This window comes from Podarcis cretensis, assembly GCF_951804945.1.
Source record: "Podarcis cretensis genome assembly, chromosome: 2".
NCBI classification, from domain to species: domain Eukaryota; kingdom Metazoa; phylum Chordata; class Lepidosauria; order Squamata; family Lacertidae; genus Podarcis; species Podarcis cretensis.
Window position 1 is genome coordinate 72,815,321 of NC_137171.1, and position 27,879 is coordinate 72,843,199.

General features: G+C 45.3%; 2 protein-coding genes and 1 long non-coding RNA gene across 5 annotated transcripts; 1 reads left to right on the forward strand and 2 right to left on the reverse strand.

Annotated features, from left to right (window-relative positions):
* Nucleotides 1-190: 190 nt before the first annotated feature.
* Nucleotides 191-22,660, reverse strand: HYAL3 (hyaluronidase 3). Of its 3 annotated transcripts, XM_079964437.1 has the most exons (5): nucleotides 21,895-22,660; nucleotides 5,734-6,717; nucleotides 3,779-3,868; nucleotides 2,630-2,982; nucleotides 191-1,440 (listed from the first exon to the last, which is right to left on the reverse strand). In XM_079964437.1, exons 2-5 carry the CDS (start codon nucleotides 6,688-6,690, stop codon nucleotides 1,407-1,409), a joined length of 1,434 nt encoding a protein of 477 aa, XP_079820563.1. In that variant the 5' UTR covers nucleotides 6,691-6,717; nucleotides 21,895-22,660; the 3' UTR covers nucleotides 191-1,406. The 3 variants fall into 3 exon arrangements, with proteins under 3 accessions (XP_079820563.1, XP_079820561.1, XP_079820562.1); XM_079964435.1 differs by having other exon boundaries at nucleotides 191-2,982; nucleotides 21,895-22,658; XM_079964436.1 differs by lacking the exon at nucleotides 21,895-22,660 and adding an exon at nucleotides 10,973-11,101 and having other exon boundaries at nucleotides 191-2,982.
* Nucleotides 11,479-14,046, forward strand: LOC307209428. The gene is made up of 2 exons (XR_013835580.1): nucleotides 11,479-12,167; nucleotides 12,255-14,046. It is a non-coding gene; the product is annotated as an uncharacterized lncRNA (long non-coding RNA).
* On the reverse strand, nucleotides 15,099-27,876 carry NAA80 (N-alpha-acetyltransferase 80, NatH catalytic subunit). The gene is made up of 2 exons (XM_079964460.1): nucleotides 27,750-27,876; nucleotides 15,099-16,566 (listed from the first exon to the last, which is right to left on the reverse strand). The coding sequence occupies exon 2, from the start codon at nucleotides 16,499-16,501 to the stop codon at nucleotides 15,488-15,490; it is 1,014 nt and encodes a 337-aa protein (XP_079820586.1). The 5' UTR covers nucleotides 16,502-16,566; nucleotides 27,750-27,876; the 3' UTR covers nucleotides 15,099-15,487.
* Nucleotides 27,877-27,879: the final 3 nt, after the last annotated feature.

The following is a 27,879-nucleotide window of genomic DNA, read 5'->3' on the forward strand; positions in this document are numbered from 1 at the left end:
TAATGACTGTTCCTATCAAGTTGGGCTTGCCCCCAAAACAAGCACGGTCGAATGCTGATATCATTTAGCATTTCACAGACAGAATTTAGATTTAAAAATCCAAAGCTCCTAAACTAAGAATCCTGGAAGGAGATAAAGCAGAAAACGAAACTTACATTGCTTTTATGGTTATTTAAAGAACCACAAAGAATTGCTTTGAAGATGCTTTTATTGAAGTTATGCTTAATCCATTTTTAGCCCATTAAATCTTCATACCATTATTCTAACACCATCCTTAACTTTCTTCTTTAGCTACTTGAAGATTAGAAGGGAAGGGACAACAATCAGTGTGACCTGTCCTGTGAAGAAATGCATTAATGGAGCTGGGATGCTAGTATCTATAATTATTCTTGGAAGCTATTGGATGTATTGTTTTGGAAGCAGCACTGAAACCCTTCTCTCTTGGTGGAATGCCAGCCTGGGCTGAGATGTGATCTTACTGGGTTCTTTTTAACTCGTGGAATTAGCCATAATAATAGCGGAATTGAACTCAGCATTGAAACCTACCACGTTCCGGGGTAGCGTGCTTGTGAATATCTCATGATAGCAAAAGTACAAACAACTGGGTTGGTGGGTTGATGTCTTGCTCTGTTTGTGGGATTATTGGAAGCATGTTTGGCAAAGGATGCTGGACTCCACTGAGTCTTCTAACCTTCATTTTTTATGAACTTAAGATTTAGTGACACCAATACTTGGAATTGCTGAGACAGAAAAAAAGAAACATGTGGTTTATTTAAGGAGCCAAAAACCCAGTACAGATGCATTCAAAAGCTAGGCAACTGGACCAGAGCCTCCCAGGAAATTCTGGGAGAATTCACAAAGTCAGGGAGAAGAATTCAACATAGTACCATGGCAATCATTCTACTAGTGCAAGCATTGCAGCTTGGCCAACAAGCAATTTCCCTCTCCTCCCCCACTCCCTGCATGGTTCTGAGTTCTCATCACCCCCCCAAACCAATTGGGGGACGGGAGGGGAGGGGACAGGAGGGGGTGGCACATGGGGGAAGAGAGAGGAAAGCCCCAAAGCACTAGCAGAAACCCTTGTGCAGGGCTTCTGCTAGCAGGTCTCATTAGGTGAATCTGGTGCAGGATGTTTTGGTCTCACGTAGGGTAGACTAACATACTGGCAGACACACACTTCAGCATATAAACATATGTAGCTGCCTTATATTGGTCCATCTTGCCCCACACTTTAATTGGCAGTAGCTCCCCATGGTCTCTGGCAGATGTAATTTCCAGCCCTGATAGCACCTTAAACAGGAGACACTGGAGAATGAGTCTTGGTCCTCTTTGCGCATGCTTCCAGGGCTACTCATTTCATGGAGGAGCTGCTATTGTATCACACTGCATGCTAACTCTCCTTTTGCTTACAGTAGTCTTTTCTCCATCTGTGACAAGGTCCTGGTGGGGAAGAGGGAAGACTTGTTGGTGCTCACAACACCTTTTTAAAGGCTAACAGCCAAATTGAGGGGCAATAAATAGGGCTCAGCATCTAAATAATTTTAGTTCAGTTGGACTTAATACCACCCCCCAGCAAAAAAAAGGATTCAAGGGGGTCAGAGTTGTGTCACACCTGCTGACAAGCCTTCCCCTATCTAGTGCCTTCCAAATATTTTGGCTATAGTTCTCATCCTTGACCACTGGTGATGCTGCCTGGACCTGATGGGAGTTGTAGTCCAAAATATTTGGGAGGCACCAGATTGGGGAAGGTAGTTCTTGACCAACAGCCTCGTGGACACTATCCAATAAGTACCCATAATACTCATACATCTCCCCATTGCCCTGCATTCACCATCATGGTAGTAGCACTGCCCTGTGTCTGATAAAAGGCAGTTAGCTCACCCAGTTATTGCAGTTTCATCTGGGAAAGTGCAGTATCCTTGTAGCAGTAACACAGGTGAGAGGAAATGAACCCAAATCTTGCATAATAGTTGTTCAGCTAAGTGTGCTAAAAAAACAAACTGAGGGAGTAAAGTGAATGAGAGAAGCCTTCCAACTCACTTGCTTTCTCATAGTTTTTACTGAAGTTGGGGGGGGAAAGAGACAGAGTGGTTACGAAAAGGTAGTTATGACACCAAGTTCCAGACATCTGTCTCCTTTAAGTTGTTGTGCTAACAAGTGTAGGAAGGGTGTGCAATGATGACTTTCATGGTGGTAGTGAATGCTTCCATTTCCCAGCATTCCACCTGCCAGATCACATACGAACTCTGAAGGTATAAGGTGCTCTCATGCTACAGCTCTTTAGGGTTTCCAAGTGTGTCTTTATTTTACTAGATGTGCTTGGCTACAGTTTCAAAACCCAACAATGCCTAAGCCCTTACTTTAGGCTTACACCTGAGATCATTTTTAAATTATAGCGCACCATCAAAGAAGGAAAAAGTGTGTGTCTGCTATTTGTCTACATCCAGACCCCGCTCTGTTTGGAAAACGGAGGAGTCACCCAGTCAAGAAATGTCTAGAACAGATATCATCAAAACTGCCCTTGGAGTAAAGTGCTGGATCTGCAAAGATGTGTTATTGGAATTCTGTCTTTTCATCATAAAAGGAAGGAGGACAGATGTTTGACTTCACAACAACATTGCTGACGTACCCTGCATGAAATATATTGTAATACTGTTGAGCTTGACTACACTCCGGTCCTTGGACAGGCTCCAGCCACAGTGGTGTCTCACACGAGGCTCCAGTCCACTGAGGATAGCAGTGACACTGAAATTGTTCCCATGCGAACATGTCTTGATCTGGAAAATCTGTCATTGAGGACTCCTCTTCCCACTTCTGCGGGTCCAGGTGGAGGAAGGCTTCCAGTTCACTGGGGTCCTGTCTCACGCAACGTCCATGCCCGTGGCACAGCTCACGGCTGCACATGCGCGCTGCCGTGGTTACGTTGACGATGTATGGGCCCAGCGTTGTGGTGATGTAATGCTTGAGGCTCCTGCAGCTCTCCTAGAAGATGGAAAGCTAGGATTACAGCTCAGAACATTCTAGGGATTGGACCCATCGGCACTGAGGATGGGAGCTTCTAGACATTTCCGTTTAGGCAGAACCAACCACATGGGCAGGTGAGCATGGTCATTAGTCAAGGTATCAAGAAAATTGGGAGAGGAATGGGAGAAACAAGTTATCCTATCCCCACCAAAGCTGGAAAGTAAGGGAATAGCTGCTGGGCTACCAATGAGGTAAGCAAAGAGGGTATCTGTTTTCTCTCTCAGGCTGATTCTCAACTTAGGAAGTACAGTGGTACCTCGGGTTAAGAACTTAATTCGTTCTGGAGGTTCATTCTTAACCTGAAACTGTTCTTAACCTGAAGCACCACTTTAGCTAATGGGGCCTCCTGCTGCCACTGCGCTGCCGGAACACGATTTCTGCCCTCATCCTGAAGCAAAGTTCTTAACCTGAGGTACTATTTCTGGGTTAGCGGAATCTGTAACCTGAAGCATATGTAACCCGAGGTACCACTGTATATCCTAGGAAGAGGGCCTTCTTGGCCATGGCATCCCACCGATCAAATGCTTTCCCCATGGATGCTGGCACCTGTTTTGGTGCCTGGTAAATAGCTTTTTATTTCCTTTAAATAGTAAAAGTTTTAATATAATTGTTTAAATCTGCTGCATGATTGTTTCACGGTAAGGCTGTATTTGAATACATTATAGGTATTCTCAGGAAATGTTGTAATTGCGAAGCATATAAAGGTGGTTCATGAATTAATAGATGGATAGGACATTGTTTCAGAGATACTCACCGGTGACTGGGAATAGGAGAGGTCACCCCAGAGCACAACCCCAGCGGCCCCAAGTGCTGCACTCTCTCCAATTGTATACACCAGGTCAGCCTGAATGGAGAAAAGGAGAGAACTGTTAGCACTGGGCAGCTTTCTACATGAGAAGTGCAACGTATCACTTTGGTGATATTAGCACATTGCATTAGGCAGGTTTTCTGGCTAGTTACAATGGATAGATTTTCACTGAATTTTTCTGGCCCAATTAAGTTCTCAGGTCAAACATGAGTTGTAGCTTCTGTAATGCTTCAAAAGTCTGACCAATTTGCTTAACCAGACACCACAGGAATGTGGATTGTGAACCCCTTTTTGTACATCATTTTATTCTATGTTTATGCAGCATTTTCCTCTAGCTATTGCTCACCCACACTTTCTCCTCCCTAAATCCAGAAATTCCAGTTAATCAGCAGCTTCTAGCCCATTGGCCAAATTTGGTCCAGGATGGATGGACCCCCATTTGGCCCACAAGGCTAATTCCCCCACACCTGACATGGGGCTGGATCACCTGTGTGACTGAGTGCCTTACAGGGTTTGTGATCATACAGCCAACTCCTGTGGAAAGCAAGGTTGAAGTCATAACCCATCAGTGATGGGCAGTGAGCTCAGGCCTACCAGACTGTCTGTTGCCAAGTTCCCCATGAGGAACATAGTTATGAGATGATTGACAAATGGGTTGCTCCACCAACCTATCAAAGTTGGTGCACAGAATTGGGGAAAGATGAGGGTGTCGCCAGCCGGACCGAAAGGATTCCCCATCCCTGACAACACCTTTCTATTAAAGCAGTTAATTAGTTGCTTCCTGTTCACTCATAGCTGGCTGCAGCATTAATGAAGTGCCTCAATTAATTAGTTACTGTGACTGCGTGCGTGCGTGTGCACACACACACATACACACACACACATATATATAAGTAAGAGCTGGACCATAAAGAAGGCTGATCGCCGAAGAATCAATGCTTTTGAATTATGGTGCTGGAGGAGACTCTTGAGAGTCCCATGGACTGCAAGAAGATCAAACCTATCCATTCTTAAGGAAATCAGCCCTGAGTGCTCACTGGAAGGACAGATCCTGAAGCTGAGGCTCCAATACTTTGGCCACCTCATGAGAAGAGAAGACTCCCTGGAAAAGACCCTAATGTTGGGAAAGATGGAGGGCACAAGGAGAAGGGGATGACAGAGGACAAGATGGTTGGATAGTGTTCTCAAAGCTACCAGCATGAATTTGACTATCTGCGGGAAGCAGTGGAAGACAGAAGTGCCTGGCGTGCTCTGGTCCATGGGGTCACAAAGAGTCGGACACGACTAAATGACTAAACAACAACATATATATATATATATATATATATATATATATATATATATATAGTGCAACATTCCATCTGAAGCATTAAATTGACTGAATGGCCTTGGGCCAATAATTTTCTCTCAGCCTAACTAGCCTACCTCACAGGGTTGTTATGAGAACAGTGTAATGAAATACCCCTTCTGTGACACTCCAGGCTCCTTGGAAGGACAGGATAAAAATATAATAAATGAATAATGTACAGTGAGGGGGAAAAGTATTTGATCCCCTGCTAAATTTGGCCATTTGCCCTCTGATGAAGAAATGACCAGTCCATAATTTTAATGGTAGGTTTATTGCAGCTGTGAGACAAAATAACAACAGGGGATCAAATACTTCCCCCCCTCACTGTATGGTGGCAGCTAATATTCCCCACAGAAGGAAGTTTCCAGCTAGGTAAGAGATCTGCACCTCAGTCCTGGCTGTGTTTACTCAGAGGTAAGTCCTACTGAATTCAGTGGGGCTTACTCCCAGGTTAAGTGGGTTTAGGATTGCAGCCTTAACCTTTATTCACTTGCTACCATTGATGAAAAGTGCCTGGGCCTATCGTACGCAGTTGGCACCTCTCAATTCTTACCTCAGTCAGGTACCGTGGAGAATGTCTGTAGGAGACTCTGGAATATGCGATCACAGGGAGAGGCTGCTTCACGCCAAACTGTGCCACGCGAAATGCTTCTTTGAGGCGGTGGTGAACATAACGCTGGTGGTAAGATGTTGGGAGTTTTGGTGAGAGGTAGATACTGGGATAGAGGGCAGATGAAACCTTCCAGAGCCACATGAGATGATCATTCCACTGGACCTCTGTGGGGTTGCAATGACCGGTGTAGTTCTCTTCGTTCTCCCAGTTGTAATTGAAACAGTCAGGGAACCCATAGAAGCCCCAGAACCCCTGTGGCCTCAGAGACTTCCCCATTTCTAGAGTTCTCTTCATGAAGGCCCGAGCTGCCTGTTCAAACTCTATCTCCGCAACATAGGATTGCTCCGTGAGGGGTTCATCAGGCCTTCTGTTCCTTGCCCATTTTTCAGAGGCCACCCTATACACGATCTTGGGGCCCCAGTTCCGCCTCCAGAGAGGCCGCCACTCCTCCCAGTCCACCACGGCCAGTCCCTGGAAATCAGGCTTCAGGCTTTCCAAAACATCTCTTGAGACTGTCTCCAGGTGCTTCTTCAGCTCGACGTTCTGAGGTATCCCTCCATTATGCCATTTGCCATCTGGGGAGATGTAGGGATAGAGCCCAAACTTGTTCTTGTAAAAAATGGTTATGTTCTGGCCACGAAAAGCATTGCCCTTGTTCTCCACAATGCCATAGGCTTCCAGAGGCAGGGTGATCCCAAATTGCTCTCGACACTTAGCTGTGGGCAAGTTCCACACCACCACAAATGGCTCCTGCTGGAAAACAGAGCTGGCCGTTGTCTGCTCCCAGCTATACCCTCTCAGGCACTGGATGACCCCAAGGAGGAAGATGATGCGGACTGAAATGGTTCTGTCCAGGATCATGGTGGGTGTAAGAAACCAATGTCTCTTCTGGGGCATCTCCTGCTTTGTTTACAAATGTGCACCCTGGCAGGGAGAGGGGAAAGACAGAGTAAGATCTTCCCCCGAATTTCAATATCTGACACACAGGGCCAGGGTAGTGTAGCAGTTAGGCTCAGGTTATGGCTAGGGACAGCCAGGTTCAAATCCGCTTACCAAGGTGACATGATGTGCCAAGGTAAGCAAGGCAGTTTTGAATCCATGCTCCCCATAAATCACTGGGTGGCTTTGGAAATCATTCTTCCCCTGCCCAGGGAGGTGGGGTAGGCAGGTCTGGCCCCCTCAGGTTGGATCCAGAACTGGCCCACCCTCCATAGGCCGCTCTGACAGGTGTACAAGAATGCTATTCAGCAATTACCTGGAACCATATTATGTGAAGTGATTAAAATTTAAACGTGCAGCTGCAAACTTAAGATTGCACTCTTCATTTTTCTGAATTGGGCACTGGGGCTGCACCTGCTATCATGTGACAGGTGACCATGGTTTGGGCCAAACCACCATACAAGGAGGCCTAACAAGGTCTCACGGATTTTACAGGGAAGAGGCAACCATGGCAGTCACCTGGAGCTCCTTCAGAAAATGCGGAACATAAATATAATTAATTCAACTAGCCTCACAATATTTTAAATTACAGATAGCCGTGTTGGTCTGCCATAGTCAAGACAAAATAAAAAAATTCCTTCCAGTAGCACCTTAAAGACCAACTAAGTTAGTTCTAGGTATGACTAGAGGTGTTCTGTTATTTTCTTTTCTTTTCTTTTCTTGTTCTTTTCTTTTTTGGGTCTGTCTTGCAGCAAGTTCTCTCTGGGTATCAGTCTGGCTCTGTTGATCTGTTGTCTAACTTCATCTGCTGGGTATTTTAGTTCTAAAAAGGTTTGCTGTAGATCTCTTAGGTGAGAGTCTCTGTCGAATTGGAACAGACTGATACCCAGAGAGAACTTGCTGCAAGACAGACCCAAAAAAGAAAAGAACAAGAAAAGAAAAGAAAAGAAAAGAAAAGAAAAGAAAAGAAAAGAAAAGAAAAGAAAAGAAAAGAAAATAACAGAACACCTCTAGTCATCACATACAGCTCCCAAGTTAAAACAGTACAACGCATCATCAGAGATCTACAACCTCTCCTGGACAATGACAGTTCTCTTTCTCAAGCTCTGGGAGGAAGACCTTTCATTGCCTACAGACAGCCACCCAATCTTAAACAACTCCTAACCCACAATAATACTACTACCAGACTTAACACGAACACTGGCACCAGAGCCTGCAATAAACCCAGATGCCAACTTTGCTGCCACATACACCCGGACAACACCATTACTGGCCCCAACAACATCACACATACCATCTCGGGACTATTTAATTGCTCATCGTCTAACATTGTGTATGCCATCAAATGCCAACAGTGTCCTTCAGCTCTCTATATTGGACAAACAGGCCAAACCTTATGCCAAAGGATAAACGGACATAAATCCGACATCAGGAATCACAAGACAGAGAAACCAGTAGGAGAACACTTCAATCTCCCAGGACATTCTATACAAGATCTCAAAGTAGCTGTTCTATTACAAAGGAATTTCAGAAATAGACTGGAAAGAGAAGCTGCTGAATTGCAACTCATTACCAAACTTAAAACCATGGAGAGACCTGGTCTGAACAAAGACACTGGATTCTTATCTCATTATACATGACAAAGCCATTTTTCGCCTTCTCACCCCTTGCTTTTTCCTGTAAGACCTATTGCAGTCTTTAAGAGTCATCAACAGGCTCATCACAGCTATCTGCCTATCACCCATTCCCACCACCCTTCTGAGTAATACCCCTCCCCACCTTCTCACTATATAGAAGGGTCTGGTGACTTCTGTTTCAGTGTATCTGAAGAAGTGTGCATGCACATGAAAGCTCATACCTAGAACTAACTTAGTTGGTCTTCAAGGTGCTACTGGAAGGAATATTTTAAATTGTATTTTAAACCTGGATATCTGGGCTTGACATGGAATCCAAATGGGATTGCTTACCTTGAATATCAAGGTATCTTGGGGTAAGTGTCTTATGTGTCTAAGTTTTAAGGGAGATAAATTCATGAGGTAAACCCAAGGAGAGGGAAAGGCTGAACACCAGGAAGCGGAGAGCTGGCTGTACTGGCTGATGTGTAAACTTACCTAAAGTCACCTTACTTGGGAACAGAAGCTGTTTGGATTACACAGGCATCTATGCTGCCAGGTATTTTTCCACAATGGAGAAGCCCAAAACACCAACTGGGCTGCTTCCACTTGTTGGTTCTGTTTTGTTTGCTCTGTGTCATCCCCCCTGGCTTCATTTCCCACTCTAACACTGCACTACGGAGGATTAGAATAATACCTAAGAAACTGCATGCCAGGATCCTTCCCTAGTTGAACAACTGACTAGCTAGCTAGCCTCTGAACTAGAGACAAGCTAATTAATTAATAGGGCATATTGTCCGAGCCAGCCTATCCAATGAATCAGGTGTGGCTTAGGATCAGAACCACATGGCCACTCTGAAGCCAACAGGTCATCATACACAAACCCCCAGTCCACCCCCCTCCCTGCAAAGGAACACCAGGGTTCAAACTCAAACTTTATTAGACAGGCCAATTCATTGACTGGTTTTGCAATCATCTTGGGACTAGATAAGCTTACTGCCATGCCATCATCTTGGGATCAGGTAAGCATTCTGCTTCCTGAATCAGCATGGAAAACCCCAGCCATCACCTCTCTGCATTGCAATATTTCCTTTTAGTGGAACAGGTGTGACAAAATGTCCTTTCTCTTAGCCTCTTTCCTGCTATGATGTGCACTCTGATCTTCATGTTGCTGGTAATGCATAGAAATCATAGCATTATTTTCCTTTCTCCATCTTTTCTTCTAACCACAGTTTGGTGTAAAGCTACTGCTAGATGTCTCAAGAGTTTTGAATTTACTAAGGACATTTGGCTTCACTTAAGTGTGTAAAGTGTTCCTTATTGCAGAAAAGATCTATGCAAATCTACTCAGAAATTGAAGTGCCCAGTGCACAGAAGGGGTGAAACAAAAAAGGGTCTCTTGCGCCCTTGGCAAGGAGCTGTATTGATGCACTCCCCCTGAAAAACACACTTTACCGCAATAGCCGCATTATTTGTCTAAAATCACCCCCTCTACTCCAGTATCTCAATTTTTTCTGAGGTGATTCTGTCATCCAGGCAATCTGCCTCTTACGACTTTTGACCCACACAACTAACTCTCTTGGTCAGAGCAATCTGGGGAGATTTTTGCAGGGGCCAGTTTCACCATCCCATAGGTGCACCCCTGAGCATACAAGCTAAGAAGTATCGTATTAAGTGAGCTGTCAGAAATAGCCTCACATGCTCAGAGATGGGACTTGACAACCAGGAATTGGACATTGCTGTACAGCAAAATCACACTCCCAGGCTTGAAAAAGCCCCTTTGCACAATTAAAACATTAATATGTAAAATGGGAAGTGCTGGAGTCGAATGCTTACCCTTACAACTCTTAAATCACTAAGGTATAGATGCTGGTTTTGGTTACTCAGTACTGTAATGTGAGAACAAGACTCTCACATGCTTATTTCATGTTATTTCAAAGCTCAGCTCTGACGCTGAAAACAGATTTTTGGGCTTTGTGCAGTTCAAAAGAATTCATTTGTCATTTCCACCATTTCCTTCTCAGGAGGCATGCTGATTTGCATAATTCACCAGCTTTTATAACCTCGACTCAGGAGTGATGTATTAATGAACCAGGTGTGTACAGCAATATGGATTAAAGAATATATGAAGGTAATGTTAGCCTAGGAGTAGAAGCAAGAGTCGCCATTCATGGGGAAGAAGATTTGAAGATTAGTATGTTACAACTGCAACAATTTGATCAAGGCTAGGGCGTGCATTATTCTGGTTTTTTAAAATTACATATTGCTGAATTTGGTGAATATAAAAGCACCAATCATAGCCCAGCCAACTTCCCACCAGAAAAATCTGTTTATCGAGGAATTTTGTATGGGAGAGTCGGATAGGAAAAGTAGAAACGAACCAAATTATACAGTCTCACCATTCTAACAATACCAAAACATTTTGATGTGCTAATCTACATGCAGGAAAACATCCTGCTTCCCTCTACTATGAAGTCTTAAGAGCAGACAGCTGGCAACAGGGATCACTTTACTGAATCCTCCCTCCCATTATTAGTAGGCTGAGTTTCCTGCACGCTGAATAGTGGAATAAATTGCAACAATGGACTTACAAATAGCACAAGTAACATAAGAATAATATTTGTCACCTTCAGCTCCTTCAGGCGGAAGAGAGGGAAGTATACTGAATAAATAATTGCGCTTACTCCACAAGCTGGCAGTCCGCTCTTCTCATTCCACAGGACATCTGAGCCAGAAGTGCTGATGTGACCAGCCCAGCTGCATTGTTAGTACCCAAATTGATGACATCATCACCTACTGCACCCCATTTCTATCTGGGGTGGCTATATCATGGCAGAATGAGTTACTCAGTAGAACTGAGCCAGACTCAAAACAATTGCTACCTGTATGGTTGCCTCAGGGCAGCCACCTCATGGCAGCATGGTTAGAAAGCTGATTCTGCTCTTATGGTAAAAGATCCCTAATTAAGTGTCATGGTTAACTAAATCATGTTTTGTTGACTTACGTTGCACCAGAAAGTAAAAAAATATATATAACAAAATTTCATTTTTCCTTGCCTGATTGTTCAGACAACTTGGTAGGTTTAAATCTACAGGTTTTTGTAGAAGTAAACAAGAACTCAAAATGGTTTGCAGTTTGCCAAGTTCACTGTGGAAGGCAGCAAGTGTGGGAGGAAGAAGAACATGTAATAGCTGCTAATGTGTAGTTACACAGGCCAATTCACGTGCTTCAGAGTCTGATGACTTGGACTGACCTTTTTAAAATGCAGCTTGTTGTGTTGTGACTTTTTTTTAAAAAAACCCACACTTATTTAACTTGTTTTTCACCTGAAACCAATCGGTCCCAACAATAATAAAACAATAAACTGAAATAATTCAGAAGCATAACACACACAACCCCCAAACCAATCCCTAAAAAGAAAACAATAATAACATTATTTACAACTAAAAAGCAACCCCAAACATATAAGCATAATTATATTCCATCAAATATTTCTCATATTCTGGGATGTAGGCGATGGTTTTAACCTGGCAGCAAAGATGTGAGTTAGTACCAGGAGGGTTTCAATGGGGAGAGCATTTCATAGATAGGAGTGCCCTCTCCCTAATTGCCACCTTCTGAACCTGTCTTTAGGGGACACTCAGAGAAGAGCCTCAGATGATGCTCGCAGGGTCTGGATATGTTAGTTTTTGGAGCAATCTCCTTATCAGTCTTCTGTGTATGGTGCTTAAAGCATGAGGCTTTCCCAGCTACATCAGTGATGTGTACTTTTGCAGGAGATGGGTTTGAAAGAGCAAAGGTGTGAAGCCAAGAAAGACTCTGGTCTGTAATCTGGACTGACCTTTTTAAAATGCAGCTTGTTGTGTTGTGACTTTTTAAAAAACCTCACACTTAAGTAACTTGTTAAAGCTATATAGTCCATGTTGCTATATAGTCCACGTTGCTATTTCAGCCTGTGCTCAAGTCTCATACAATCAGATCAGCACACACAAACTGGACTGAATTCAGACAGATCAACCATGTTTTGGCCAGATGTGAACTGAACTAGCTGAACTAGCTACGTGGCCAATTATGTGCATGTGCAACAACCATCATAGTGAACGGTTCATGTGAACATGCCCAGCAAAGGGTTTAAGAAGCAGAGCTGAAGCTGCTCTGTCTGTCAGGCAATCAAGGGTATCCCTTCCCCTTAGGAATGTAAGAAGCTGCTTTAGAATTAGAATCAGACAATTGGTCTATGAAGCTCAGTGTTGTCCATCTCTAGACTGGCAGTGGCTCTCCTGGATCTGCATGCAAATAATGAACCCTACTATTGACTTGCTGTCCATTTCCATTGCTTCATGTCACATAAATCACCTATAATGCGCAGAGAAGGATGAAACATTGAAGGCATAATACTTGTGGCATTGTCAATTTCTTTGGCAGAAAGTGTCAGATTCCACAACAGCTTCACAGAAGAGGAACAATCCCTACATACAAAAGAGAGGTGTCCAGAGCATATATTCGTGATTTTATTTGTATGATCAGAGGAACTTTGTATAAGTTTCTTTTTGGGGGGGACGACGACTTCATTTTCCTTCGAGGAACTAGAACTCTGAACTGCCCTGAGACCTGCAGGTATAGGGCAGTATATAAATTCAATTAGTAGTAGTAGTAGTAGTAGTAGTAGTAGGTACAGAGGAAAACAACCCAAGGTGACCAGACTTTTAGAAATAAAATGTGAGAATCCTGCAAACCACACATATCTATTGTCTCTTCCAAGCAACAAGGGACAAAGCTACTGGTGTGGTTTCAAGCATTATTACTAAAAAAAATATAAGCAGGCTTCTTCACATGTACTTAACATGGCTTCTTCACATGTACTTAAATGAAAATGCTTCATAGGAAAATGCATTGAATAATGTAGATAGTAATACACAAGCTGGCAGCTGTGTTGCATTGAACCTGCAATGCCATTTGTGCAGTTTCGGGTGAGGGATTGCTAGAGTCAATACTTGGTATGAGTTGGAGATTATTTTCAGTTAATGGAAACCTCAGCATACAATGCACAATTCAGAAATGAAACATCTGTGATCAAGCACCCAATACCCTGCATGTGGAATTGTTGTTTGATAACGGACACATAAAAGTTGTACTCTCTCCTATAGCAGCCTTTTCTCAGCTGCATTCACAGGACTGCTGTTCCAAGGCTGGAAAGGAGGAAATTCCAAATGGGCTTGGGCTCTGCATTCTTAAGAAGGAATTGTCAAGATTTTGATGTCGTAAATGTAAAGAAATAATAATAATAATAATAATAATAATAATAATAATAATAATAAATTGTTTATATACAGTAGAAGTTTGAAGTTGCATCAGACTGAGACGTATTAAATTTCTGTGATAAAATAGTTTCATGGTTGTACAAAGTCTTTAATTACTCTTACTGTATTTTGCTATTGTGACTATAGGACATGGGATGTAATTCTCCACAAAATTGTGGCATTTATTTTCTAGCTTTGGGCTCCATGGAACAGATGTCACACTTTTGACTGTCCCCCTCAATGGAGAATGTATTTTATAATAGCAAGAGCTGAGCCAGCCTAGTTTAGAAGAAACAGCAAGTATGCTTCCTACAAGAACACTGAAGGAGAAAGAGTATTAGGGCCATCTCACGCACTACAGTTTTAACATGTGTCTGCAAATGATTTCAACCTTACCTGCATATGCACACGACCAACACGTGTCTGCAAAGGCACACAATTAATATATAGAGGGATGTTCCTAACATGTAAAGCGTGAAACTGCCTTAGAAGTGGGATACTGCCTTGAGCAAAATTTAACTATGGCAAGATGGCATACAAATAATTACTGAAATGAAATGAAACCACAGGCTTAAGAACAAATAGTCACAGAAGGAACAGTGAGCACCTTCACTTAAACACACACAATTGGGTGGCGGGGTGGAGAGAGACTTGACTTTCCTATAAGTTTTTAACACGTGTCCTTCACTGTAGGAACCCGATCCTGTAATTCCAAATTGTTGGGCCTCACAGTGGTTGCTCAAGAGTGAGAGGAAAGTACTACACATTGGGTGGAATTCAACGATTTGCTAAAGAAATTGTTCCATCAGGCAAACATAAATGCTCTGACAGAGCAATCTCCCTTCTCCCCCCATCCCTGTATGCTGTGCTGTGGTTATCCTGCCCCCCCCCCCCCGATTTAGGAACATGGCTTGAGGAAGGAGAACCCAATTATGCTAGCAGGTCTAATTGAGCTGGCTTCCAATAGCACAGCTATTTAGCAGAATCCAGCCCACCATCAGGGACACTCATTTCACCGAGCTCATTTTAACTGTGATCATTACCTCATCTATTACGAGGATAGCATCACGACAGTTAAATTAGGCTATGAAGTTGATCTCTGCCTCAGACCAAGTCATTAACCTGACAATTAAAAAACACCTTTGCAATCAGGCAAGCATTCTATTACAAACATTATTTCTGGAATGCAGGCTTCCCAGAACAGACCAAGAGGCCAAAGAATGATACAGCTTTCAAATTAGAATTGTGTGCGTTTGTGAAGGACAGGCCTGCTCTGACATTATCCTACCAAAATACGTCTTTCTCTCGGTTTTATCTAATCTTTCTTCGTAGGGACACTGTTACCTCCAACAGATGCCTAGTCCTACTGCCCTGGCTTCTGTTAGCATTAATTCCATGGGCTCTGAAATACACCTATCTGTGCATCCGCTGCAGAGTCAGAGGAGACGGTTCAGATATTTCAGAGGTGCTTTATTGATAAAATGACATCAAACTTTAAGGCAAGACAATTTACGATACACAGCTCAGCACAGGCCCACTCAGCTATGGCAACCACCACTGGAAGACAATGGGGGACAGTGGATGGCCTTGAAAGTGTATCCAAAATAGATCATTGTCTAAGCGAATTTCACATTTTTATGGCATGAAAATGGGCTCTTGTCTGAAAAGAATTCTGGTAAAAACAACCGTGGAAGATAGAATCTATTGGCTTTGTTTGTGTTAGAATAGTTCTCTCACAGCCCATCTCACTGGATCCGAAGCTGAGCTTTTCTTCTCAGCATCTCTGCTCCTTCAGCCGTCATTTCATCTTCATCACACTCGCACAGGCACATGGTGAAAGGGTCAGATGTCCTTCTCCATCCAGAATATGGGTCGCCCCTTCAGGTCACGATATGGCGTTTCTAGAAACAGCTGGCTCTGGGCTTTGTCCCCCGATGGGCCAGAAGAGGCAGAGTTACAGGAATCAGGATTGCCTGCTGAAAGGGCCATGGGCAGAGGAGGAAGAGGAGGTGGGGGAGGAGGAGGAAGGTTTGCAGCAAAAAGAGGCACGGTGGCTGATTGCGAGGGCGGAACAGAAGCATTCATGGCCTGGGAAGAGGAACTGTGGGAAGCTACAGAAGCTGGCAGGTGGGGAGGGGGAGAAATGGTGGCAGCTGCTGGCGGATAAGAATGAACAGGAAGCAATGGGGGTGGTGGGGGAGGAGAAGCCGCTGAACAAACTGTGAATGAGGAAAGGTGTGCTGAGGGTGGCAGTGGAGGAAGGCTTGCTCCGCATCTCCTACTGCAAGATGTACTTGGCTCACGCTTCCCAGACCCCGTGGGAAGTTCCTTGTCCTGCTGAAGGGGAGAGAAGCTCTCCAGAAACTCCATAGGTACAAGGGAACTCGCGAATCCTGCACACTGAACTGGCTTGGACAAGCTGTAACCCAGGTGGGCGTAGAATTGCTGCTTGTCGTGGGTGGTGAGGTGCAGGCGCCTATAGCTGCGGGACTTGGCGTAACGCTCAACAGCTTCCATCAGCTTCCTGCCATAGCCCTTTCCCCGGAGGGCCTTGGCAACAACCACCGTCTCCACAAACAAGCTCTTGGGCTGGCCAACCACACGGGACAGCCTGGCATGCCCCAGGAGTTGGCACTGACTCTTGGCTGTCTTCCCTTCCTCGGTGTCTTCCACTGACCTCTGGGTCCTAATCAGCACCAGGCACATGGGGAAGCTGTTGCTGGATCTCTGCAGGGAGTGGATGCGGGAGGTCCTGCTCCTTTTCCACTCTTCATTGATGAGGTCGGCACAGGCCTCTAGGAGATCGGGCCTCTGGTGAAGGGGCACCGCTGTGAGCATCTCTGAAACAGACCCCATTCTTCTCACCACCAGAGGACCAAGCGGCGAAACCTTACATGGGACACAGGGAGCTTGACTCACTCCTGAAAGCACAAACACAATGAAGTGTGTTTGCAGTGCACAATCAGTTCCAAGAGACCTACTAACCCTTTCGCAGGGAAGCCTCACCTTGCCAGGATCAAACCCAAGCGGAAGGAGCTGCAGCATCCTCTGTAATCATCCCATAAAGCAAAGGGCTGCAGATGCCAAGACAGCCTTAGCTCTTGGTCTTACAAAGGTACAGATAGCCAAGGCAGTGTGATTCTAATGTTGTAGCCCATGACTCCTAACATCCCTATTGGCTATGCTGGCTGCAGCTGATGAAAGTTGTAGTCCAACAACATCAGGAGGACATTGCATTGGCTATTCTTCCACTTGGTCTTTTACCAAGTGCCGATTTGGGGGCATGCGTAACAAGACATCTAGTCTGCATCCTCTGCTACAGTGCTGGAGAAACTGTGGCTCTCCAACTCCCACAGTTCCTGAAAACTGGCCATGCTGGCTTTGGCTGATCAGAGTTGGGAGTCCAGGAACATTTGGAGGGCCACAAGTTTCCCAATCCAGTTCTACTATAAAAACATCTGGGACTCAGCGTAGACTATAAGCCAATTTCTATAAATGCTTGTTTGAAACTCGGCTTTTATTTTTCCCTTGGGGACCGAAAAGGATTCAGTCATACAGAAATATGGTGTACACCCTCCCAAGGAACAGAAGTACGTAACATGGTTCACTTACTATATTCATGGAAGTGCAGTCTGGCTGAATGCAACTCATCCCTTGTCCATTGGAAGGCCCACTCAAGCTCTATGAGTTTCTAAACTGCCAACATGTTCCCACATTTAATTCACAATTATGGGAGTATGCTCTGTACTCCATGAGATGATGATGGCCATGGAGATTCCTGGGCAGCCAGACTGCAGACCAGATACAACTTCTTAAGCTATGCGTGAAGAGCAATCCACTTTAGAAGAAAACTCAGGTTCCGTTTGGCTTCTTTACCCTTCTTACAACAGTCCAGTTGGGACCTTGATTCAAGAGTGGTTTAAAATTGAACGTACTCTGATATAGCTTAGGTACTCGGTGGCTTCTTTCAGGACTGTCACACCTCCTCTCAAGAGATGAAACCTAAATATACAACACAAGTTGTCTTCTCTTTGCATCTGCCTACACTGAAGATCATTCAAGTGAATATTTGGATATACCAATAACATGCCCAAACTGTGAAAGGCAGTTTACTTTTTTAAAAAAATAAAAAATCCAGCAAAATCTTCCTCATAAAATGGAAGCAATGATCCCAAGGACCACCTTACATCACCACTTTTGTCTCATCTGGAGCACGTGGGAACTGGCCAAGCAACTTGTTTCCACATGTCTCCATAATGCAATGTGCCACTTCCTCCAAAATCTCCCAGAAGGGGACTCAACTATAGGTTTGGCAAATTGCAAGCAGGTGGTATGTTGAAACGTTCCCCTAACCAGTCCAGAATGTCACAGATGAGCCTCAAATGGTTTCAAGAGTCAGCCCACAGGGAGAGTTCAAACATTGTATTAATCTCATTGTACTCTGGTTGGCTCATGAATTTGCTGAGAGGCAGCTGTGTTGAGCAGGACCCCGACCCCCCAGTGAATGTTAGCAGGTCTCGTCACAACTCTATCCTTCTCTGTATATTTTTGGAGGTGGTGGTGGGGTACATACAAGTGCAAGGGGCATAGTAAGTCAGTGACAGAGCACACACTTTGCATGAAATAGTTCCCAAGTTTAACTCAGGTATCTTCATAGATGGGGCTGGTAAAGACCACTGCCTGAAACCCTGGAAAGTTGAGAAGAATATAGAAAATACTGAGTCAGATGGCAATGGTATGAAGGTATCTTCATGTGTTCAAGTGACAGGGGGAGGGTGGCCTTCCATTTACACAGTTTTGTCCTCTTAACTCTTCATCTCTCCGATGTTTCAGACAGCACAGAGAATTCTCTTCAGGCTGCCTGGGAGGAAATGGAGGAAACTGGGGAGAGAAAAATGTTCTCATTCATTCTTTTCCCCCTCGCTCTTTCTCCTTTGGATCTCCATACCTTCCATACGGTGAGACTCAACGTTATCATATAGACTCTCACTAAACCCATGAGGCAGCCTCCAAATGGGAGCCACACTGGAAGGTGAAAAAAACACCCAAGAGACAACAATAAAATTAATCCTTTCACAACACTTTATGAAGTAGCTTATGAAATTATACCATGCAGCCACTGCACTCAGGTTATGAAATAGGAACAGAACATGCCCTCCAAAAGGTGGGCTGAGGTGATTCTCACAACAGGGACATTAGCTGGGGGCAAATCCTAGAGCCACGTTAAGCAGAGGGAACTCTAGGGTATTGCTTTAGAGCCTTAGCATCATCTAGTTACTGCAGCACTGAGTTTAGAGAATGCTATTTTGACAATACTGTGTTGCATCTGCAGACATGCACAGTTAAGTCCTCATGATTGCTTATGTCTGCTCTCATTTACCCACAAACAACAGATGACTCAGTTCCATCTCAGAGGCTAGATGTAGCCCCCTCACACAAGTTTTCAACACAGCCCGTGCTACCTTTTCTGCAAAGGTGCTCTGTGACATTACTGGAAAAGCCGTATGTTTGGGGAAGGAAGTGTCTCATACAAAGAGTTTTCTCAATAAAGGCTAAGAACACCACAACTTGTGCCTCCAGTTACTGGCAAGGACTGCTCCTCAAGACAAAATTTGGTTGTGCACCAAAAGGAATTAATGTACATCTTTTCAAAGTTTGTTGCATTAGCAGCCCACTCAAGTCACAGGAGTGCATTCCCACCAGGGCAGAGAATCAGTCCAACGGTCTAAAACTATTTCAATCACCTCTCACAAACATCAATTACTCATGCTTATTACTAATTATGCATATTAAGTACGTAGGCACTTTTCCAGGCGCTTCACATGAATTCCACTGATGTAACCCTTACAACAGCCTTGTAAGGTAGACCAGTTTTATTATCCCAGTATCACAGATTGGGTGGGTATGGGGGGTGGCTGAGGCTGAGAAAGCAATGGCCTGCCTAAGGCCACCTAATGAGTTTGTGATTGACATAAAGATGGATGTAAAATTACTGCTGAACTCTTTTGATAGGCTGGTACTAACATTTTGCTGTGCACTGCTGTCTTCGTTATGTTCTTCTGTATCTTAAGCCATTTGGGGAAGCTCTTGAGGGAAAGGGACATACAAAGGGACTGACAGAGGTGATGATTGGTAAGGCGAGGTTTTCACTGGTTTGCCAACCACAGCTCGTTCTCTAACCATGCACAATGCCAGCTTCCACAGCCTTTGCCCTCCTGTTGCCCTCCAGATGTTTTAGGCTGTGATTCCCATCAGCCCCACACAGCATGGCCCCATTGGCTGGGGCTAGCAGGCGTTGCGATCAAAAACATCTGCAGGGCACTAGGTTGGTGAAGGCAGCAGCAGAGCATATGCCTGCGCTGCCTAGGGTCGGCCCGCTCCCAAGGGGGGCAGGCTGTGCTCCTTAGGGGGGCAGAGGGGTGCCACCCACGACTCCCAAGCCTCCCCCAAGGTGTCAAAACGAAAGGGGAAGGGGGAATGCCGCCGGCTAGGCGTTGCAGGTGGGCAGCGCACCAAATGTCACCCCTCTCAGCGAAGACACCCGGTCCCACTGCACCCCCCTTCCTCCGCCCCGGGTGAAGGCTGCCTTCAAGCAACAGATATGCACACACAAAAACGCCTCTAAGTTTGCTCTGGACTACCTTTGTCACCTGTGAGCATTGCCAACGTGGGGATAGACTGCTAAAGGGAACCTGAATTTACATTCTCGCCCATGTAGGTTCTGCATCTGCATTACAAATTGATTTAAGCACCAGGTGTTCAACTGCTTTGGGAGCTTGCTCAGCATCAGGTGTCCAAGAATACACAGAAAAGGCACTTGTCACAAGCCTCCCTGGAGGGAAGAGCCCCGAGGTATGGTGTGAAGGCACATGAGCCTATCACCTTGCTGGAGCTAAACAGGCTGCCACATTGCCTGGATGAGTGACTGCCTGTGAACCATGCACATACAGTGGTACCTCGGGTTAAGTACTTAATTCGTTCTGGAGGTTCATTCTTAACCTGAAACTGTTCTTAACCTGAAGCACCACTTTAGCTAATGGGGCCTCCTGCTGCCGCTGTGCCGCCAGAGCACGATTTCTGCCCTCATCCTGAAGCAAAGTTCTTAACCCGAGGTACTATTTTTGGGTTAGCGGAGTCTGTAACCTGAAGCATCTGTAACCTGAAGCGTATGTAACCCGAGGTACCACTGTACTGCCTTGAATTCCATGACTAAATTAATGACACAGAGGTCAGAAAATAAATAAAAATCACACAACTTGCCTTGTGTGCACTATACAAGACTCCCTTGAAGAAGAGATGAGAAAAGTAATTAACGCACCATACGTGAATGACCTCTGTTGCATCACTCACAGACCGTTTTGGAAAGCACTCTAGCAGAGAACAGGGCAATCAGAAAATAGCATACCCCTAGGTAGACTGATAAGCCCTACTTGCGCTAAATTCCAAGTTACGAGGCAGGCCTGCAAGTTCTGGTCCAAGTAGCTTTTCTGACAAAAACCTCTATATCCAAGGCATGCACTGCTACAGGGGATTTCTTGTTTTCAAGGATCCTGGCTCTGGAAATAAGCCGGCACTGTCATCACAACACTTCACTAGCAATACCACCCAAAAATGTCACACAGTGTTTCCTTTTTTCATTTCTAAGCACCCTGCTGCCAACTTGGGCACTAGGATTCCCTACCCCTCCTGCTAAAATCAACAACACACTTGACACATCCTGGAGGAAGAGAAGAAGAGGCTGAACAAGTTCCATTCATCCACACCTACCCCCAGCTCTACTAGAGCAGCACTAGGTGAGAATCGCTCCTTGCGTGAGGTGAAGATTCTATCCAGCATAACAAAAGCCAGGAGAGCATCCCTCATTCCTCAATTTCTACCGTTGCCTCTCAGAACCAGGCCCACATGACAGCATGACCCATATGATACCCTGGTCCCAAACTTTCAAAATTCTGAACAGGCACCAAACCTACACACTTTATATCCCGTCCATCCCAGTTTTATATTGCCTGTTCCTCTAGTACAGCTGTCTGAGCACAGTATACATGTTTGCTACAGGATCCCTTCATAACAGGATGAGAAACCCATGGCTCTCCAGGCACTGTTGGACTTCATCTCCCATCAGCCCCAGCCCGCATTGCCAGTGGTCAGGATTGATGGGAGCTGTAGTCCAGCTAGACTTGAAGAGTGACAGGCTCCCCTCCCCTGCTCTACAATAAGACCACCAGCAGAAGAAAAGAAGTGTCAAATACCTGCGGCAAATGGGAGCTGCCTGAAGTGCCGCTTCCCTCCTTTGGAGATTCTGCTTGCAATGCTAAGGCTCAAGGGAAACCGTCTACTTTCGCAAGAGCATGACAGGAAGCTACACATGCGCCTACAGCTCATTTCTTCTTTTAAAGAGTGAGCTGTCTGTTTACTTGACACCCAGGTTTTGGAATGTAAATTGTATGCTGAGTAGCCCAGCCCAGCCCAGCCTTGACAGGAGCCAAAGGCTGGCACCCATCCAAACAACAACAACAACAAAGCAGCAGACACAGACTTCGTCTATGGGGTTCCCAAACAGATGCCTTCAACCACTACAGCTCCTAGGTCCAAGTGTAGGCTGAAGTATCAAAGAACTCTATTTTTGGGTGGTGGTGGTGGTGGGGAGAAATGGACCCATTTAGATTCTGAGAATCCAGCCCCTAATAAGCATCCAGCCAACTCACTTTGGCAACAGGAATTCTATCATGAGTAGAAAGGAAAGGGAACAGGGCTCGCAACTATCCAACAGCAAAGAAAGCAGGTGGGCAAGGAAGGCAAACTAGACTTGCTGCTTACCGTGCCTTAACTCCTCCCCAATACTTCCATCTCCACATATCACAAAGTGAGGCTGCTGAAGCAAAAGGCTGGTAGTAACCAAGACTAGCCTTTGTACAGTGGTACCTCGTGTTACAGATGCTTCAGGTTACAGACTCCGCTAACCCAGAAATAGTACCTCGGGTTAAGAAGTTTGCTTCAGGATGAGAACAGAAATTGCGCAGCAGTGGCACGGCGGCAGCAGGAGGCCCCATTAGCTAAAGTGGTGCTTCAGGTTAAGAACAGTTTCAGGTTAAGAACGGACCTCTGGAACGAATTAAGTTCTTAACCCGAGGTACCACTGTATTAGTCTACAGCAGGGGTGGAGTGGGGGGGGCTTGAGGCCCTCCAGATGTTGGACTCCAACTCCCATCAGCCCCTGCCAGTGTAGCCAATGGTCAGGGATGAAGGGAGTCGGAGTCCAGCAATATCTAGAGGACCAGAAATTCCCCACCTCTGATTTCAGTTCTCAATGCTCTCTTGCCACAGCACAAAACCCCTTTTGCTAGTACAGGTACTTTATCTTCTTGATTAGAGGCATGTTTCCAAGCTGTTATACCTACACACCAGTTCTATGAACATATAAACTTCGGCTTATTCAGTGTCAACAGTGGATTGATCTACAGAGCCAAACGGAGCTTATGTTACTAGAGTAATAGATGGAAACCAGGCCTACTGGGGTGGGGTGAGGAGGCCAGGGAATCCACTGGGCAGAACTAGGACATTGCCATGAAGACATTCATCCTGCCCAGTCTCCAGAAACGACAGGATGGATGTTGTTTACAAGGTCTCAAAGCACAGAGGCTTGTTCTCCTGTGCTGTCTTCCAGTGTCAACACACAGTGCAACACAAGGAGGCAACAAACCTGCTCTGTGTCTCAGGTAATTTTGGGACGCACCTGCTACCAACAAACACTCCTTGGTAAAAGGTCACAAAACTCATGAAACTGGGGACAAGACAAGGTGGTCAGACTGTCCACAGGCAATGCAGTAGTCTGTTTCCTACCACTATTAATGTACCCAACACAGCTTTTCCTGCAATGGAATTAAAAATACCAATTAAGTTTCAATTCCCTTCCATATCCTGACTTCTGGAAAACAGTCATATTCTGTTTGGGGACACAGAAAACATTCATATATTCACAGAGCTCTGAATAAGTGGAACTGCTGTTTACCCATTGTCGGATGGGAAACATAACCAAGCAAAAGGGAATTGTGACTATGCCTCAATGGACAAAAGGCACTGACAGCACAATCCTATACATGCCTACTCAGAAGTAAATTCATTGAGCAATGGGGTTTACTCCCAATAAATTGGGTACAAGAATGTAGTCTTAAAGTCAGTCATAATGAAGCCCCCTTTCAGTGCTTTCCATGGGGCTGAGTTACAATGAACTTCTGTCATCCAAGTTGGTGGCTATCACTATATCTAGAGGTCTCAAATTCCATAGTTTAAAGATGCGTGTCTAGTGTTCAAAATTCACATGCGACCAAGTGAAGATGTTCAGCCCCCAGGATGGCGCCTGATGTCTCCACCATCTGGAGGTGCATGCCTGGGGATCTTTGGGTCTTGCCTGTTCACACACAATAACAACACATCCTGTAGAATTATACCCATTATATTTTATCTGCACAATCAGAATGAATTTCAGGAACCAAAAGTCGTGGTGAAAAATATGTCTTTCAAGTCAATGTGGCCCCAAAATGGCAACTAGGCATTCCGTTTTGGCAACTGTAACCCTGGTTTAAGGAGCCATTTGGCACCTAGCTTTTTATATCTGAGTTTCTAATAGTGGATCATGTGTCATGTGAAGAAGTACTTTCTTTTATCTGTCCTGAACCCCCCAATATTAAACTTCATTGACGGTCCCAAGTTCTAGTACTACAAAAGAGAGAAAAGCTTCCCTTAGTTTACCTCTACCCCATACATAATTTTATACACTTCTATCACGTCTGTCCTTTACCCACCTTCTCTCTATGCTAAAAAAGCCCCACAAGTTATACCTTTTCCTCGTAGAGCAGTTTTGGCTACCATTTTCTTAACTTTTTCCAGCTCTACAATACTTTCTTTGAGGCAAAGGAACTATATTATTTCAAGTGTAGCTGCACCACAGATTTGTATATCATTACAATATTGGCAGTTTTATTTCCCTTTCCTAACCCAGCATGCAATTCACCTTTTTCACAGCTGCTGCAGGCTGGCTCAACATCTTAGTTGAGCGAACAGCAATGACCCCAAAATCTTGTTTCTGCTCAGTCAACCCCACTTCAGATCCCATGAGCATGTATGTGAAGTTAAGATTTATTTACAGTGATACCTTGGTTTACAACCATAATCCGTTGTAAACCAAAACAGGTTGTAACCCAAGGTGCGCTTTCGCCAATGGGGCCTCAAAAAAAATAAAATGGTTGTAATCCAAAAAAGGGGGCACACACTTCAGGGTTTGACGTGGTTGTAATCCAAAACGGTTTTAATCCAAAACGGTTGCAAACCAAGGTACCACTGTATTTACCCCACTTTACATTTGCTTTCACTGAACTGCAATTACCTTTTTTTTGTAAGGGAGAATCTTACAAAAGCATAAAATGAAATGTTCATCCTATGTTGGAGCACTCACAAACCCCTTTTCAAATGGACCTAAATTTGTGTGCCTGCAACCCACTCACTAGGATACAGCCCACTAAGGATGTGGGGGACAGTGGCTGGGTAGCTTCCGCAGACAGGCTATTTGGCCATATCTTCCCTAGCTAGTGACCATTGGCCTCATTGGTATCACAGTAAGCTACCCTCTTCTACCAGAGAGGCTCGCCTGGCGCCTTCATTACATATTTTTAGACACTAGGCAAAAAAGTTTCTCTTCAACCAGGCATTCAGCTGATTAACATTCTATGGCTTTTTTAAGTGTTGTGGAAGGTAGGGAGTTCATTGGTTTGTTTTGATTTGGTATTTTCATTTTATCTTTTACTTTTGTGAACCACCCTTGGATCTTTAGATGGAAGAGTGGTATACAAATTTAATAAATGATAATCATAGAATCATATAAATGTAGTGTTGGAAGGGACCTAATACTAAAAAGCTTTTGTACTGGTGCACCCTCTCACATATTATTATTATTTTTCTGATTATGCAAGCAGTTCACATGCACTTCATCCAAAGCACTGGGCAGTGGAGAATCAGAACTAGGTCTTCGCAAGAGTGAAACAGTTCAAGTCCTGGATGCATGTACCTGTCATGTGTGGTTGGGTTAGTCTCAAGAGATGGCTTGGCCCTCTTTAGTAAAACTGGGATCTGCCAGCCAACAACACATCCTTTCCCATGGGTGAACGGATGCATCAGTGTTATTTATGGGATTTCCATCCCCAACACTCTCTACTAGTTATTCTGCCCAAGAGTCATGCTGCAAAAACCACTGTCTAGACCCAAGAGAGAAGACAGTCAATAGATCACAGTTAAAATTACCAAAGCGCAAGGAAACCCTAATAAAACATTTTCAGCCACAGGAAGAGTTGAGACCAAAGGTCACTTCTATAAACAACTTAATGCTGGGGAAAGGTGAGTTCATGCCAGTGCTTCTCACATCCCACTTATTTCCAAATGGGTGCTTGGTCCTCCTCAAGGCCTTAGCATGCATTGTCTTTAAAAAAAATTTTTAATGAACTAAACTCAGATTCATTCACATATGCAGTCGAATCCTATGCATGCTTAGTCAGAATATTGCTGAGTAAGTATACAGTGGTACCTCGGGTTACATATGCTTCGGGTTACATACGCTTCAGGTTACAGACTCTGCTAACCCAGAAATAGTGCTTCAGGTTAAGCACTTTGCTTCTGGATGAGAACAGAAATCATGCTCCGGCGGCGCGGCAGCAGCAGGAGGCCCCATTAGCTAAGTGGTGCTTCAGGTTAAGAACAGTTTCAGGTTAAGAACGGACCTCCAGAATGAATTAAGTACTTAACCCGAGGCACCACTGAATAGGATTGCTGCCTCTCAGGTGTACATCTATAAAGAGAACTGAATTGCGCACTGGTTCTCAATCTCCTCCTAGTGAAAGGAACACAAAAACTCAAATAAAAAGCCGCCTACACATTACAGGGTTTAGGGATGGGTTCACTGCCGAGAGGCAGAGGTACTGGTTCATAAACAGCTGATGCCCAAAGCAATATCCTCCAGCCCTGCCTAAGGCAAATCCAAGGATGATAGAGGAGGCAGTGTGCCTTGCACTTGAAACACACATGGTACTCCTCTCTCCTGAGACTCATTCTTATAATTCAAGGATGCTACAGCCCCTCTAGCGCAATATGGATAGATTACAAGAGCGACCCATTTCAGTAATGGGGTGGGTTAGATATTAGGGAGGAAGCACTTCAGTTGCCTTGTCCCGTGTGCACCTGCGGGAATAGTCTGTTTCAGTTCCCTGGGGAATCCACCTTTGAACTCTGAGCGGATGTTAGTCATTCTGCAGTGGCTCTGCAACCTCAGCTGAGGTCGATGGTCAGCCCTGCTGCATCCCTTCCCTTTCGCTCTTTCTGCTCCAAGCAACTGCCGGCAGCCCCTTCTCGGGCTCCTAGTCCGGGGGAGTGGCGTCCCCCGTCCGCCTCCCCTAGGGCAGAATCGCAGCTCGAAAGAGCTTTCCAAGAAGCGACGCGAGGTGTCAGCAAAGCTCCTGCCAGCGCGCTAGAAACCCGCCGCCTCCCCACGATCTAAGGGGCGGCCAGCCGGGGAAGGCGCGCCCTTCCTTAAAAGCAGGCCTTTCCTCTCCGGGGGCCGCTCTCCAGGAGGCACCCCCTAAGGAGAAGCAGGCATCTAATGTTATTTCCCCCTTTCCTTTCTTTCTCGCTCACTCGTGCCTGCGCGCAAATACTGGACTAAGAAACTCTTGCAAGTCTTTAACTTGAGTCACTAAGCTGGATCCCAGGAGGGAGGGAGCCTCTCCTCCTTGCCAAAAGAGGTCCAAGCCCTTTTAGGGACACAGCCTCCTGCTTCCTCCGAGATGCCACAGGACAGACGCCGACGGGCCGGTCCCTCACCCCCCGCTCGTAGGGGCCACCCTAAAATCCGGCACGCGATTCTGCCCCCCCCCCCACGCCCCGAGAGAATGTGGGGTGTCGCCCCGTGGAGAGCCCTGCTTCCCGCTGGAGGGGATTTCAACCGGGCGTAACCTCCCCGGCACCACCTCTTCCGACCCGGGCGCATCCCCGGCTGTGCAATGATGGCGAGGCCGGCTCCGCGAGCGCTTTAAGCGGGGACGGGGCGGGAAGAGATACTGACATGCTAGCGAACGGCAGGGGCTCTCAGCCGCGCGCTCAGCTCTCCCCGCTTCCTCCGGCTGCGCAGAGCAGAACTACCCCGCTTTCGCCCTCGCTCGTCCCTTTACGCACAAGTCGAGGAGAGGCGGGAA

Excerpts from the sequence above, each read along its gene's own strand:
- HYAL3 (XM_079964435.1), bottom strand. The coding sequence starts at position 6,690 with ATGCCCCAGAAGAGACATTGGTTTCTTACACCCACCATGATCCTGGAC. Across the intron at positions 3,869-5,733 it reads CTCCACGGTACCTGACTGAG|GCTGACCTGGTGTATACAAT; the intron begins GTAAGAATTGAG and ends TTCTCCATTCAG. Across the intron at positions 2,983-3,778 it reads TCTCCTATTCCCAGTCACCG|GAGAGCTGCAGGAGCCTCAA; the intron begins GTGAGTATCTCT and ends TCCATCTTCTAG.
- NAA80 (XM_079964460.1), bottom strand. The coding sequence starts at position 16,501 with ATGGGGTCTGTTTCAGAGATGCTCACAGCGGTGCCCCTTCACCAGAGG.